At 36.1% G+C, this 15,144-nt stretch overlaps 1 protein-coding gene across 6 annotated transcripts in view; it reads right to left on the bottom strand.

Moving 5' to 3' along the window:
* RFX3 (regulatory factor X3) overlaps positions 1–15,144 on the bottom strand; it is a 282,845-nt gene that overhangs the window by 24,673 nt on the left and 243,028 nt on the right. For all 6 annotated transcript variants that reach the window (XM_054727240.1, XM_054727239.1, XM_028150529.2 and 3 more), the window contains 3 exons: positions 14,907–15,061; positions 10,886–10,983; positions 7,758–7,907 (listed from right to left, as the gene is read on the bottom strand). In XM_054727240.1, the coding sequence (XP_054583215.1) occupies positions 7,758–7,907; positions 10,886–10,983; positions 14,907–15,061 (403 nt within the window). The remainder of the gene's footprint in view (positions 1–7,757; positions 7,908–10,885; positions 10,984–14,906; positions 15,062–15,144) is intronic.

The raw sequence follows: 15,144 nt of genomic DNA, 5'->3' as shown, positions 1-15,144 counted from the left end.
AAATGAATTAAGAGAATGAATGACTACTTACCTGTCCATTGTTAAGGAAACTAACATCGCCTATGTGCATGAAAAAGTGATGTGACATAAAAACAAGACGTGGCTTTTCTACATGACCTAGTCTGTATGGAAGACTAACGCACCTATAACTGAGGAACAATAGAAGCCTGAACCTACAGGATGCAAGGTCTTTTACTCTATTCAGTTTTTATGCTGCCTTCCCAAGTTCTCTTTTCCCTGCTACCAATCAAATAAAACTTTAAAACCAATTCATCTGAGAAGATTTAGGGTAACTCAGATGGACAGATTCGATTGGCCAAAAGTAGTCTTTCAGGATGAAAACAGAAACAAACACTGAATAGTACTAGGTAGAAGCACATGCTGTATGAGTTTTATAAATGGGAAGCCAATCTCCAGGGCAGTCAAGGCAAGGCTATGAATGCAAATTAATCTACAGGACTGAGAACAACAACAAAAATACTTTTGAGAAAATGTAGATATGCTAACGGCCAAGAAACTCAACTCCTAGTTTTCCTTCTGGTTATAACTGGGAAGTTTCATGTTTGGTGATAGCAATGAAAACAGGAACTTTTAAGGCTACTTTTCAGTGGTTACCATTAAGTTCTATAATGTTTCCAATGTCTTTTAAGATTACAAAAATCACATATATTCTCATGGTCAGAGTATAATCCTATACAATAAAAGGCTAATATGCAAATTGACAAAACGGTGGAACAACCAGTTGCTATGACGCACAGGGGGCAGACACTCAATGCAGGAGCTGCCCCCTAGTGGTCAGTGTGCTCCCACAGGGGAAGTGCCGCTTAGCCAGAAGCCCTGAGCTGGGCTCACAGCTGGCAAGTGCAGCAGTGGTGGCGGGAGCCTCTCCCGCCTCCGTAGCAGAGCTAAGGATGTCTGACTGCTGGCTTAGGCTTGCTCCCCTGAGGATATCCCCCGGGGGCTCCTGGACTGTGAGAGGGCACAGGCCAGGCTGAGAGACCCCAGCCATATGCACATTGGAGGTGACCAGGCTGGCAGGGGAGAGCCATTAGGGGCGACCAGGCAGGCAGGCAGAGGCGGTTAGGGGTGATCAGGCAAGCAGGGGAGCAGTTAGGGGCATTAGGCAGGCAGGCAGGTGAGTGGTTAGGAGCCAGTGGTCCTGGATTGCGAGAGGGATGTCCGACTGCAGGATTGGGCCTGAACTGGCAGTCGGACATCCCCCGCAGGGTCCCGGATTGGAGAGGGTGCAGGCTGGGCTGAGGAACCCCGCCCCCCCCCCTGCATGAATTTCATGCACTGGGCCTCTAGTTATTTCATAATATAATATTCGACTGAGAGAAAGATGACATGGGTTTTATGTAGGGCCTGAATAGATTAAACTGAACTCAAGCAATTCATTTAATTTCAGTGGCCTCATTTTCCCCAAACATAAAATTAGAGAAATGAAATGTGACAGTAATTTTTAAGGTGGGTTCATGTGTCCAGATAATATTTTCAAGATAGGTTTTTGTGGAGGGGTATCTGTAAAGGTCCTAATTCTATACATAAAAATTGTGAATATGTGTGTATTCTTCTATAAAGTGTGTCTATAGCTTTCATTCTATCTACTCTCAAAGGACAAGTTCATTCAAATCAACAATTTCAACTAAATAAATCCCTAATCTGCATTCACTGGTTCCACCATTGCTCCTGATCCTATAAACTTCACCTATTCAAGAGACATTTCAACAGGGAGGTGCTTCAGACACAAAACGCCAAACTTCATTCACTTTATTTCCCCAGGGAAATCTTTGATTTCTTCTATATTTCCAGCTGATGATACCATCTACTACCATTCTTTGTCTTATCTACTTACTCATAAACACTTTCTGATTTTACTTCCTAAATACCACTTCTAAAAATTTTAAGTACATTAAAATGTGACAATAGAAAAATAACAAATACAAATAATAAAAAAGAAACAAAATATTAAGAATATCTAAATGCCAACATAGGTAACTACAGCATGCTACTGTGTATACCTTCCAATTTTTTCACATGCCATATGAATATGCATGTATGTATATGAATATATAAATAGTTAAAATAGGATCATATGATACATTCTGCTAGATATTCTGCCTAGTTTTACTTAACTATATATGATAACCACCTTTCCACTTTGGCAAACACAGAGCTATATTTAATGTTCAATGATTAAGTTTGCTTCAATGCATGAATATAGAACATAACGAATTCCATACAACTAGACATTTCTGTTCATTACAATTATTTACTAGTAGGAATAATACCAGAATTAGCAATCTTGTAACTATATCATTGCTTTTTTTTGCACTTCTTTCTGTATGACAGAATAATAGAATAGTTATGATACTTCAAAATACACTGTCAAATAACTCCCAGAAATGATATATCAATTTAAGAATTCAGGAGAATACCCAGGGAAGTATTGTGGCCATAAGGAAGGGACAGGGGAGGTTGTTTTTGTGTGTGTTTTTTTCATTAATGTCTAAACATTTTTTTGTTGTGGTAAAATAACACATAAAATTTATCATCTTAACATTTTTTAAGTGTCTAGTATAGGAGTGTGAACTATATGTCCTTATTGTGCAATCTATCTCTAATATTTTTTCATTTTGAAAATATGAAATTTTATACTCACTATAGGAGACATTATTTTTATGTGTTTGTGCATTGATAATTGAGAGGAGGAACTTATTGGTACACCAGAAGAATTTCATTTAATTTCTTACTATAAATTCAAACTCACTATTTCCTTTAGAAGTTAGTTTTTGCCATGAAAAATAATAATCTACAACTAAACTTAGAGAAATAAAGTCACAAGACATTATTGTGGCTTTTCAAACTACTTTATAATATAATTCATTTGCTACTCTCAAGACTGAAAATATAGTAACAGTAGAGTATATTGTAAACATTCCCTTCTGAAAGGAATTTGGATATTTCAGTTCTATAGTCAGTAGTTTTAAAATCAGATTAAAAAATCTTATTGTTGAAAGTATTACATGTGTCCTCTTACCCCCCACTGACCCCTTCTAGCCCACCCCCACCTAGTGTCTGTGTCCATGGGTGTATGTATATATGCATACAAGGTCTTTGGTTGATCTCTTCCTACTCACCCACCCACCCTCGCCTTGCCTCTGAGATTCCAGTATGTTCCATGCTTCTGAAATAAGTGCTAGTATATGCAATAGTTAGGTTATTGGGTCAACCCACTGAAACCTACTTAGTCCATAATGTAGATGGAAAACTATCATTTACACATAAAAAATTAGAAAATAATACCATTGTAATACTATCAATTAAATAAAACAAAAATAACAATACTGCAATAGAAAAATTATCCCGAGGAAAAGAAGATTTAACTAGAGAATTATGAAGTGGTAAAAGATATATGAATATCCAGAAAGAAACTTTTTAGTACATTCAAGCTCTTAGAGTATGATAGTATTGACCCTTATATGTAATTTCACTGACTTAAAGTTTCCTTATTAAAAGAGCATCATCCTTATATGGGTCAGTCTTACTGAGGTTTACCTAGTAGGGGCAGGGCAACTTCCAAATGAAGAGGAGGGGGTTATAGAGGTGGAACGCTAGGCAGTGGACTGAGAAAATCAGGCAAAAGTTGGAACAGAAAAGGAAAGAATGAAGGAAGTTAAAGATCGAATATGCTACCTGAAGAAAGAGATTACTCATTAAAATGAAAAGAGGTGTGAGACATATGTAGAGGAAAAGGAAGGGTATACCACTGTGTCCATGATCTTCGGAGGAAAAGCCAGAATATTTGGAGGATAAGTGTTTTGTTTTGTTTTAATATGTTTTTACTGATTTTAGAGAGAGAAGGATTAGGAGAGAGAGAATTATCGATGTGAGAGCAAAAGTTCCATAGGCTGCCTTCTGCACGCCCCCTACTGGGGATCCAGCCTGCCCTGACTGGGAATCGAACCAGCAACCTTTCAGTGCACTGGATGACACCCAACCAACTGAGACACCCAGCCAGAGTAGAGGATAGGTGTTTAATCATACAGGTTTCAGTACAAATAACTGTCATGTGGACCGAGGAAAACTTGGTAGTTGAAAACAGAGGAAGGGAAAAGGTAGTCTCAAAGCTGGTGGGTGGAGAATGAGTAATAGAGTAGATACATAATTGACCATTTATATGCAAAGGTCTTTTCAAGGTTGTTGTTGATAAACCGAAAGAACTCATTTCTGTAAATACTTCACAGAATTGCAGGCATACAAATACACATATAAAAATAATGTTAACAGAAAATTTAAAATCTCAGATATTATTGGGAATCATTCATTTATTTTCTGTGATTGAACTTAAATTACTTTTTGAAACTAGAAGTTGCCTAACTACTTCAACTTTTCTGAAGATACTTTTAAAGGAAGATTTAAAAATGAATGAAGATTTGAAATAAACAATATAGTATAAATTTTAAGGCAACATAAACTTCTAATATTCTCATTGAAATTAGTTAACATAAATTCTATTAAAATATATAATGCTAATGGCTTTGTAAACCAGATTGTTTTGTCTTGTAAAGGTAATACATTTGCATGAATGTATAAATTTGTGTTTGTATATAGAGAAATTGATAAATATATAAAAAGATAAATAAAAAAACCTTTATATACATCCCCCTGGCTGGTGTGGCTCAGATGGCTGGAGCATAGTCCAGGAGATAGCAGCTTTGAATCCTGGTCAGGGCACAGACCCAGGTTGTAGGATCGATCCCAGTCAGGGCATGTGCAGGAGGCAACCAATCGATGTTTCTCTCTCTCATTGATGTTTTCTTCTCCCCCTCTCTCTCTCAAATCAAATTTTTAAAAAGTTTAAAAAAACTTTATATACATCACTAGAGGCCTGGTGCATGAAAATTCAAGCACTGGAGGGGAGGGTCCCTCAGTCCGGCCTGCCCCCTCTCACAGTCCGGGAGCCCTCAGGGGCGGGAGGCGACCCGGTGATCAGGGGAAGGCGATTCCCCATCACACCTCTGCTGCTGTTACTGCCGGCAGTGCAAGCCTTAGCTAGCCCTGGTTAACTGAGCCTCAGGCAGCCCTGGGTGGCTGGGCAGCTGCCATCCGAGGCTTGCCTGCACCTCAGGCTGGCCCTGGGCAGCTAGGCAGCTGACATCCAAGGCTTGTCTATGCCTCAGGCCGGCTCTGGGCGGCTGGGGGGCTGAGGGGACTGGGGAACTCCAGAGGAAGAGGCTTGGAGCGGCCGGGCCTACCTGAGGATGGGCCTGGCCTTGTGGCGCGCCTGCTGCCCCTGTGGGGATGAGGGGACTGGGCGCTTCCATCTTGTCACTGTTGGCACCACCATCTTTGAGGGTGTGACAGTCAATTAGTATATTCCCTCCTTATTGGCTGTGGGCACTGTCATCTTTATGACAGTGTGAGGGTCAATTAGCATATTCCCTCTTTATTAAATAGGGTAAGTTTGAGGCCAATTCATGAAAGTCAGAAAGAACAGCTTGATTACTATATCCTAAAATGAATGAAGCTCAATATTACTTTTTGATATATTTTAAATGATAAAACTAGACCAGAACTGCATATTAAAATTTCTAGGAAATTGAGTAATTAATAGTTTGTTTTAAGCAATTATTTTACACAGTTTTGAGATACAATCCACTTGTCATACAATGTCACTCATTTAAAGTATACAGTTCAATGGCTTTTATTATATGCACAGAATTGTGTATCCATCACTACAGTCAATTTTAGAATGTTTTCATTTCTTCAAAAAATAACCCCACACTGCTAATCTGTCACCTTCCAATGCCCAGTTACCAGGACCTGATCTACTTTGTTTCTATAGATTTATCTACTTTGCACATTTTATATATATAGAATCATACAATATGTGGTCCTTTGTGTCTGACTTCTTTCAACTAGCATAATGTTTTTAAGGTTCATCCATGTTGTAGCATCTATTAGGACTTCATTTTGTCTTACTTCCCGATAATATTTCATGTATGAATATACCATATTTTGTTGTTTATACTTTTATGCAGCTAACATGAATAATGCTGCTATGGACATTCATGTACAAGTTTTTATGTGAACGTGTTTTAATATCTTGTGGTATACACCTAAGAATAAACTGGTGAGTCACATAGTAACTCTACGTTCAAACTGCCAGGCTGTTTTCCAAAGTGGCTACAGCATTTTAATTTTACCTTTCAATCAGTAGTGTATGAGGGTTCCAATTTCTCCTCATCCTTACCAACACTTATGATCTGTCTTTTTTATTATACCCATTCTAGTGTGTGTGAAGGAGCATCTCAGTGTGGTTCTGATTTTCATCATTCTGGCAGATAATTATGTTGAGTATCCTTTCAGGTGCTTATTGGCTATTTGTGTATCTTTTTTTGAGAAATGTCTATTCAGATCTTTGCTCATTTTTTAACTAGGTTGTCTTTTTATTATTGGGTTGAAATAGCTCTTTATATGATTCTAGATACAATTTTTATCAGATATATGATTTATAAAAATATGCTCAATTCTATGAGTTGCCATTTCATTGTCTTGATGGTCTCTTTTGAAGCACAAAAGCTTTGTTTAGTTTATGTATTTTTTATTTTATTATTTGTATTATTAGTGAGCAATGGCACTGTTTTTATATGGCAACAATTAGCTTTACTACTTTAGTGTTTGAAGTGAACTATATGTTGGAATTCCATAATAATATTCCTAAATTAGCTATTTTTTAACTGTAATGTAAAGTAAAAGTGGGTAGTTTGATCATGAGTTTCAAATATATATTTTTTATTTGGAAGATCAAAATAGTCAAACATATTACACCTAATTCTTTTCAAATGAACAAATACTTCGTGGACACGTATAGTAAACTCTAAAATAGGGTCATTCTGAGTTCTTTCAACCTGGGGCACTATTAAGAACAAAAATCTCTTGTGTGTTACAGTGCAAAGGGTTTTGGATATTACTAAATATATAAACAACTAGAGGCCTGGTGCAGAAAATCTGTGCACTTGGGGAGTGGGGAAGAGTCCCTCAGCCCAGATTGTGAGAGGGTGCAAGCCAGGCCGAGGGAACCCACCGGTGCATGATTGGGGCTGGGGAGGGATGTGGGAGGTTGGCCAGCCAGGGAGAGACCATGGGAGGGCTCCAGGGTGTGTCCAGCCCGTCTCACTCGGTCCCAATCAGCAGGACCCCAGCAACAAGCTAACCTACCAGTCGGAGCGTCTGCCCCTTGGTGGTCAGTGCATGTCATTGCCAGCAGTTGAGTGGCTTTAGCATATCATTAGCATATTATGCTTTGATTGGTTGAATGGCTAACAGGACACTTAGCATATTAGGCTTTTATTATATAGGAGGACAATCTAAGATAGGTGTTATAAAGTGGGGAATATAAAACCCAGAGCAGTTAAGTAACTTGCCCAAGATCCCACAGCAAGGAGATGGAATAATTTAACCTCCTGCCTATCTAACTTCAATGACTGTGATGGTCCTTAGCCCATTAACCATTCAGAAAACCCTGGTGACACAGGTTGTATCTAGTACTATAAATCTTAGCGGGTTTGAACCACAAAGCAGAGGAGCAGTAAAGTCATAGCTGAGTAAAACGCCCTTCTTTCAGGATGCTGTGAATAGAGATGCTGCCTGTGTATTGATGTGACTTTAAAAGGAAATATGATGATCCTAATTAAGAAGAAAAAATTCAGTGTCTTCTCTTCAAAGACGCACTTTGCAAGAACACAGAGTACCTGGACATTGGCAAAGTCGACACGGTTGAGGTCATTGAGCATCTGGTTAATCTGAGACGTGTTCTGAAGCACTGCACGAGCTGCCTGGGCCAGGTGATTGAGCGATGTGTATCTTCGCAGAGTCTGGGCAAAGGCACTTACAGCGGCAACCTGTACAGAAATCCAATTAAAATGGGATTCTGTTTTCCCTTCTAGTAACAGAAACCACTGCACATCCTCAAATCTTTATTCCCTTGCCAAATTTTAAATGCTTCCCTCTGATACTTATTTCAAATTCATTTGGTGAGAGAGCTTACTTGTAAATTACAGCATTTAAATCTCTAAACCAAGTATTATTTTCTTTTGAGTGGGTTGAGGTCAAGACTAAAACAAACTCCCACATTCTTCGACATCTGAGTGCAGAATTAATTAAACTAGTCTTACAAGTAACTCCTTATCCATGGCAAGAAATGACTTTCCCTGGGGAAGCAGGAAAAATATTGATTTTCTTTTTTTTTTTTCCTACTCTCTTGTAGGACAGTCAACTATAAACTTGGCAAATATATATATTTTTTAACTTGGAAAAGCAAACTGGAGAGTCCCACTTTTTAAAATGGATAAAAATATATACTTTCCAGAGCACTGTCACTCATATTCATTCTTATTACCCTTCATTTTATAGAAATGGGTAATTTTGAGGTAAAACAAAAGAATTCATAGCCTTTATCTGCAACTTTGTAGCTAATAAACTTATCAGATATAGGCAACAAGAACTCTTTTCCAGAATGTAAATTTCTGTAAAAGGGCTAGTCAGGAAATCTCCATTTGCTCTTCAAAATCTATTTCTCATCCTTATCTATGCTGCTCTGTGCTGAGGAAGATTGTCCTGAATGTACTATAGTAACCACCTCCCTTACACTATGGCTTCCATTTGGCTTCCAATGATGGGCACTGGCAAAAGACTGAAGGATGGGAATAAAGAGTCATTAAGTATTTATTTCCCCAAATTTTCTGTTCTCTCCCTGTTTTGGCAGAAAATGCTTTCCGTTTCTATGACCACAGTTCTGTAGCAAGAAGAGTATCTTAATGCCACAACTTTCACTTCTTTCCCTTCTAGATGTAGGCATGCTCAGGACTTCTCACTATTGCTACTCCTGAGGTACTTTACCATTCCTTTTCTTAACTCTGTTCACACCTTTGGAAATAAATCCTTCTTAAACCCTCTTCAATTATTATCCCCTTCAGATAGATCATTTGTCTCCTGCTGCAACACTGAATGAACCAGGTTACAATGAAAGAGATTAAAGCTAATGTAAAAAAAAAAAGTCTAGTTAAATATCTAAATCTCACACTCTTATGGAAACTTCTAGCATGCATGGTAGATCTAATGAGCATTTAAATATATTTATAGGAACGTATGGCATGGCATTAAATTTCTATGGGCATAGAAGAAGCAACTGGTTGAATGATAGAAGGTGTTCACAGGTCAAAGGATGCTCTATTTTGATAGTGAGATTTTTAGGACTATTTAGATCTTTGGGGAAAGTTCACATGTCCTCAAAAATATATCTTACCCCCCATTTTTGTAATTTATATTAATCAAGTGAATACTATGTGTCAGGCAGTTTGTTAAGTGCCTCCAATATATTACCTTGTTCAGTTCTCATAACCATCCTACTAAACACATATTATGACTTAAACAGGTTAAGTAATTCATTCAAGGTTACAAAGAAACTATATTACAGTGATTGGATATGTATGAATCCAGGTGTTTTTATAACAATGGCCAGTTATAATCTCACTATTCTGTTCCCTTTGTCAGGGTAGATTGTCTTCATTAATTGAGTATTCAGCTAAAAATAATGCTGCACATCAGTGAGAGAGAAATAGCAGAAGGTATCTTCCACTGAGGTAAATCAAATCAAATCTGGAGATCAATGAAATGATCAATATTGCAGCTAGATTTCTAACACAACCTTTGATGACACTGGGTAGGGCGTTGCTTTCAGCTGTTTGACATACTGTTATGAATAGGATTATCTTTCCAAGTTGGAAAACATTCCTCTGGCCATCATAATTGAGTAGCACCCTCTCTGCTTTCCAACCTCGATGTGGGACTCTAGAACAGCATTGCCATGGAGCACTTTCTACAACGACGAAAAGGCTACATACATGATGCCAAATACGGTACCCACTATCCACACGGTGCTATGGAGCACTTGAAATGTAGTTAGTGTGACTGAGAAACTAAATTTAAAATTCAATAACCAAATGTGGCTACCTCTCCTGGATTGACAGCATATTCTAAAGCAAAAATCTAAGGTGAAATATCAGTGAAATGTGTTTTTTTTCCTATATGTTTAGAATTAGAAAGTATTATTGTGAAACTTCAGTCAAAACAGGAAGAACTAGGAGCTACTTGTGTTCCTAAATGAATTTGTCAGCTGCAAGAGCTGCAATCTATCAATTATAGCCCCAAATTCAAAGATAATGTATGTTTTGGAGTATGATAGTGGATATAGTCATTGACAAAAATCCAGAAGTGTAATTTTTGGTACCAAAGTTTAGACAAAATTAGTTCAATCCAGTCATGGGGCATGTTCACAGATGAACCTAAAGTGACACAGTTAGTAGGGGACAAAGTGGAGACTAGAATTCATATTTCTAGATAAATAATGAGGTAATTGTTCACTTTAAGGATTACTTGATTTACAAAAGCACTCTCCAGCATTTAAAAAATACACCACAAAACATCCTAAAAAATGTAAAAGAATATCAATTTACATGAACTTTTACAACACAATGAGCATAGCTGGGGACTTAAAGAGTCTAAAAATCCTTTAAATGGGAACTATTTTAACATTCTAGGCTATTCTTAATTTAACATTTGAAATTAAGCAATCTGAAACATATACTTTAAAAAAGGGCTTAAAATGCTTCTCTAGTCTTTTGAAAGGATTATTATCAAGCATATCTTGTGCAAGTTCTTTATCACATTGTTATAAAATACAAATATAAAATAAAATTTAAAATAGTATATATTATTTTGTCAACATTTTACATAGTGCTATTTCATAGGGCACATATAAAACACATGGTCCAGAATAATTTCCAAAAACAAAAGAATATGAAAAGATATAAAAGTATACCTTGGTTTGTATCATTCTCTGTGGAATATTGTTCATGGCATTGGAAAGCCAACCTTCAAGGCTTTTTGCAAAATTTCGAATGGCTTGGGTCAAGGCACCTAAATGTTAAAGAATAAAGGCAGAATGAAAAAGATACAAAAGAACATTAATGTTTAAGTTAGATTAAGGGAAAACATGCATACACGACACATGAAATAGCACAGAACTTATATTGTCTTCACTGATGAGACTTTATTTAACATTATTCCTAACCTTGAAAGAGTTCGAGCATTATATTTTAGGGGCTTTGTTTTTCCTTGTAAAGCTATTTTGTTCACAGATATTAATGCTACTTGGTTGGGAAATGAAAATATTCAAACATTTTTGCTTATAACAACATATACCAGTTGTGAATATACTTGTGGAATTTTCTATCTTAGACAAACACTTTTTATTTACAGCTCTGTGCTCAAAGCTATTTTCCTTTACAAGTTCTTCATCTTAATTTTTCAAGTTCTTAACCTATTTTCTTTTATTTTTTGGTAAAAAAGAGGTTCATGCAAAGCTTCCTCTCTTTTTCTAAGCCTCTATTTATATTAGAACATGCCAGCTAGAGTAGTTTTCTCTCACTCTTATTGAAAAATAAGGTAAAAATTAACCTGGCCTAACTTGAAATTTTGGATAACTTTTCTCCATTTCACTTGGAAGGTAGAGATAAAAGATCGGTGTGATAAAATTACTTCCACAAAGACCAATATTCTTAAGATATTCCTAAATTAGTCCAGTCCATACTTTTCACATATCTGTTAAAACATGAAATAGGGGTAGGTCCCATGAGAGTGGCTTTTTATAATGGCCATAAAGCGATTGGAAGCATTATCAGGGGTGACTGACTATTTTACAAGAAGGGATCTGTTTACTGAGATTGCTGAATAAGAGAAGACAGAATTCTTTTCTTATTCAACAAGTAATTCAGTCAATAGCATTTCCCTTCATCTGTGCCAAAGTGGAGGGAGCAGCTTTAAGACACTTAATAAATACTTGAGCATTCACAGCTAAGTCTTTGTAGGTTCCCTATCTTATGGGTAGGTATTACAACTGGTAGTTTACTGTAAGAAACAGAGAAGTTACATGTTTGTCCAAGGCTTCCCAAAATATTAATGTTAATGATGAGATTAAGTTTCTTGGTTTTTCTCTCTGTGCTTAAATGAATCTGACATGCTTCTCTATTACTTTTGTTAAATCACAGTTAGACAACTACTCAAATTACTTGCAAATGATACAAATATTACTAATCCAATCATAAAAACAACTATTTTTAAACAATGACTTATTTAACTGGTCAAATGACAAAAGAGAAACTGAAATGGCTAATTTTTTATTAGGAAAAACACTTGAGAAGTGCAGACCATGAGAATCATCTATTGGAAACACTGAGTTGGAAATTTCTTGAGACCTAATCTTTTGAAATTTCCAAAGCTTCTCACTTTAGCCAAAAAAGAAAAAAATAAAGAAAAGTATTTTCCTGCTGCATTATGTACTAGAATCATGAAGGACAGGCATGAATGGAAATGAAAAAGAGTGAAAATTAACGACGCTTTTTGAAACTCAGTAAAAGTTTTTGCAAGATTCAATTTGGCTATCTGTATTTTGCATTTTTCTATAATTAATATGTAACAATTGTTTAATCTAAAAAAAAAAAAGACCCAGGAAAAGTTACTTTAAAACATTAATGAGTTTTACCTAGACAAATTTGATGCGAGGGAGATTATAAAATAAAAAGATATGTTTGTATATCAAATGATTTTCAGTTTTTACTTCTTTTGTACTAAAGGACATGTTGGGCCACCTTTAAATAGACCTAAAAATTGTACATTAAGTATTACCAGTCGAGTTCTTATACAATTCTTTGCACTTAACTTTTTCTTCATTTTCAGATAAGTGTATTTTAGAATATAGTAGATTCAAGCTGACTGACTTTAAATTAGTGTGAGATGCAGACTATTTTTTGGCTAAAAAAAAGGAATCCCATCTGGACAGTAAATGGTAGAGTGAAGTAATAGTAGCCACAAAATAACAATTTTTAAAATAAAGTTACGTTTTCTCTCTCTATGGGTTCCTGTCAGATCAAATTGTGCACATTAACTTTGACAACTGTTCTCATGAATGGATGTTTGAAATTTAAAATCTATTGCAAAGCAACTTGTTTCAACCCACTCATGATTAATATTAATATGCATACAATCAGAAGATAGCTATCTAAACTCTATTTTAAGCTTTATTTTGTTAAGTCTTGTTATAGAATGGGAAATAAATTTCCAAATTTACTTGGCTCATTAATGTACCTTGTAATTTCAGAGAAACTATAAAACTATACTTATGTAAAAACTCCTGAAGTTGAGTTGTCTGCTGAATGTAGAGACAAAGTACTTGACAGAATAAACTGGTTTTTAAAGCACAATTTAAAAACAAAGGTCAAGTGTATTCTGTATTTAAATGGTGGGGCTTGCAGTTAACTAAAACTGATACATGATTTAAGTTAGGAAACTAGAATTTATAAGTTAAAGACTTGTGAGGCTAACATGAAAGTTTAAGATTTTAGAGTTATTTCATGAATATTGATGTTGTTGATTTGCCTCAAAAAAGAAAGTGCTGACTGACATCTCTTCTTATATCTCATGAGAGAAATTGTTATGTGGGTGGGAAGATGTGTATTGGGCTACCTATGCTACTTCTCTTAAACATCTTGAAAGATTATAACTCAGAGCACAGGGAGAGAGTTGAGAACAAGGAAAGTCAGATTATGAAACATAAATCAGTAGAGAATTTACACACTGAAATTTTCCATGACAACATTATTTTTTATCAATGCTTAGTCAGGAACATAGTGCAGAGAGAGTAAAAAACATTAGCAATTGATAAAAATGTGAGACAATGGCAGTTGGATTTTTAAAAAATAAATTTATATACAAATGTATGTGTGTTCATTGATACTGTATGTAAATGTGTGTCTACGCATATATTTTAAGGTGGTGAGGAACATATTAAGTAACTCATATCCTCCACTGTTATCTATCATATTTAGAAAAAAAGCAAGTATCAGTATACAAATGTTCATTTCTTCACCCTTTGTTCTATTCAATCCCTAAATATTGCCTGGAATAACTTAATACAAATCACCTGTGAATGGTGTACTTGAAGTACACGGTTGCCGATTTCACAGGCTAAAAGGTTGCTTTTACCTTACTAATGTCACTTCACAGTGGAAAGTCTGTCCCCAGTCTTTAAAAATTAAGGTCACTAGTATGTGCTCATGAAGATGTAAGCGTACAATCATTCCAACTGCCGCTAATACAAGCATCCAATATAAGTGGCATTTATATTGACACTTGCAGAAAATAGCTTTGTTTGCTGCAAGGTAGTGTTAAGAAGCAAGCATCACTTAATCCAACTTATCTATGTAATTCCTGTTTGCTTCATGGTGGGACTAAAATGCTTGCGTAGTAACATAGATTTTCTCTCAAAATGCCAGTTAAGTATTGCTGTTAAATGGAAACTGCATTTGTAGTTCAGAACATGATGTAGGTGACAAAGGAAATGCTTTTATAAAAGAATTCAACTTCAGTGGAAACCAAGATAAATTCATTTCAAATCAAAAGCAACCGTGAAAGAAGCTGGCCTAGCGATTACAGATTTCAAAAATTTTGGCTTTAGGGAGGAAACTGTGTCCTTGGATAGAATAATTTGTACGTGCTTGACTGGCCTGGAAGTGTTCTTGCAATTAGTCATTGGGCTGTCACATCCATAGGTTAGCTTTTCTTTCAAAAAGAAAACTACTAAAGATTGAAAACCAGATCATTGTTCCTCTTTTACTATAGTTCTGCTCTAGGCTGCTTTCAGGCAATACTCTGTGTTGCATGTTTTCTATGTGGCGAATCTAAATGCAATTAGAATCCCTCTGGATTGCAATGTCACTTCCCAAAACTTCCTGGGTGCCATTTATGAGAACAAAAGCATCCGTACTTGTCTGCATTTAACTTACTAGGAATAGGTCTAAGGACGTCGGGGATGAGAATCTCCACCAAAGCCTGGTACATCCCATGGTCACAGTTACACATCCATTTCAGAATAGACTCATGTTTGCACAGAGTTATCAGCTTTGCTTTCGGAAGTCGACTTTCTATTTCACTCAGATTGCTGGGGTGAATAAATGTAGCAAATGAATAGATGGCAAATGAGGATAAAAAAGAAAATGGACTTTAAAAATAGTTTTAGTTTAT

Source organism: Eptesicus fuscus, chromosome 15 (assembly GCF_027574615.1).
Source record: "Eptesicus fuscus isolate TK198812 chromosome 15, DD_ASM_mEF_20220401, whole genome shotgun sequence".
In the NCBI taxonomy this organism is placed as follows: domain Eukaryota; kingdom Metazoa; phylum Chordata; class Mammalia; order Chiroptera; family Vespertilionidae; genus Eptesicus; species Eptesicus fuscus.
This window is presented reverse-complemented; position numbering and strand designations above follow the sequence as displayed.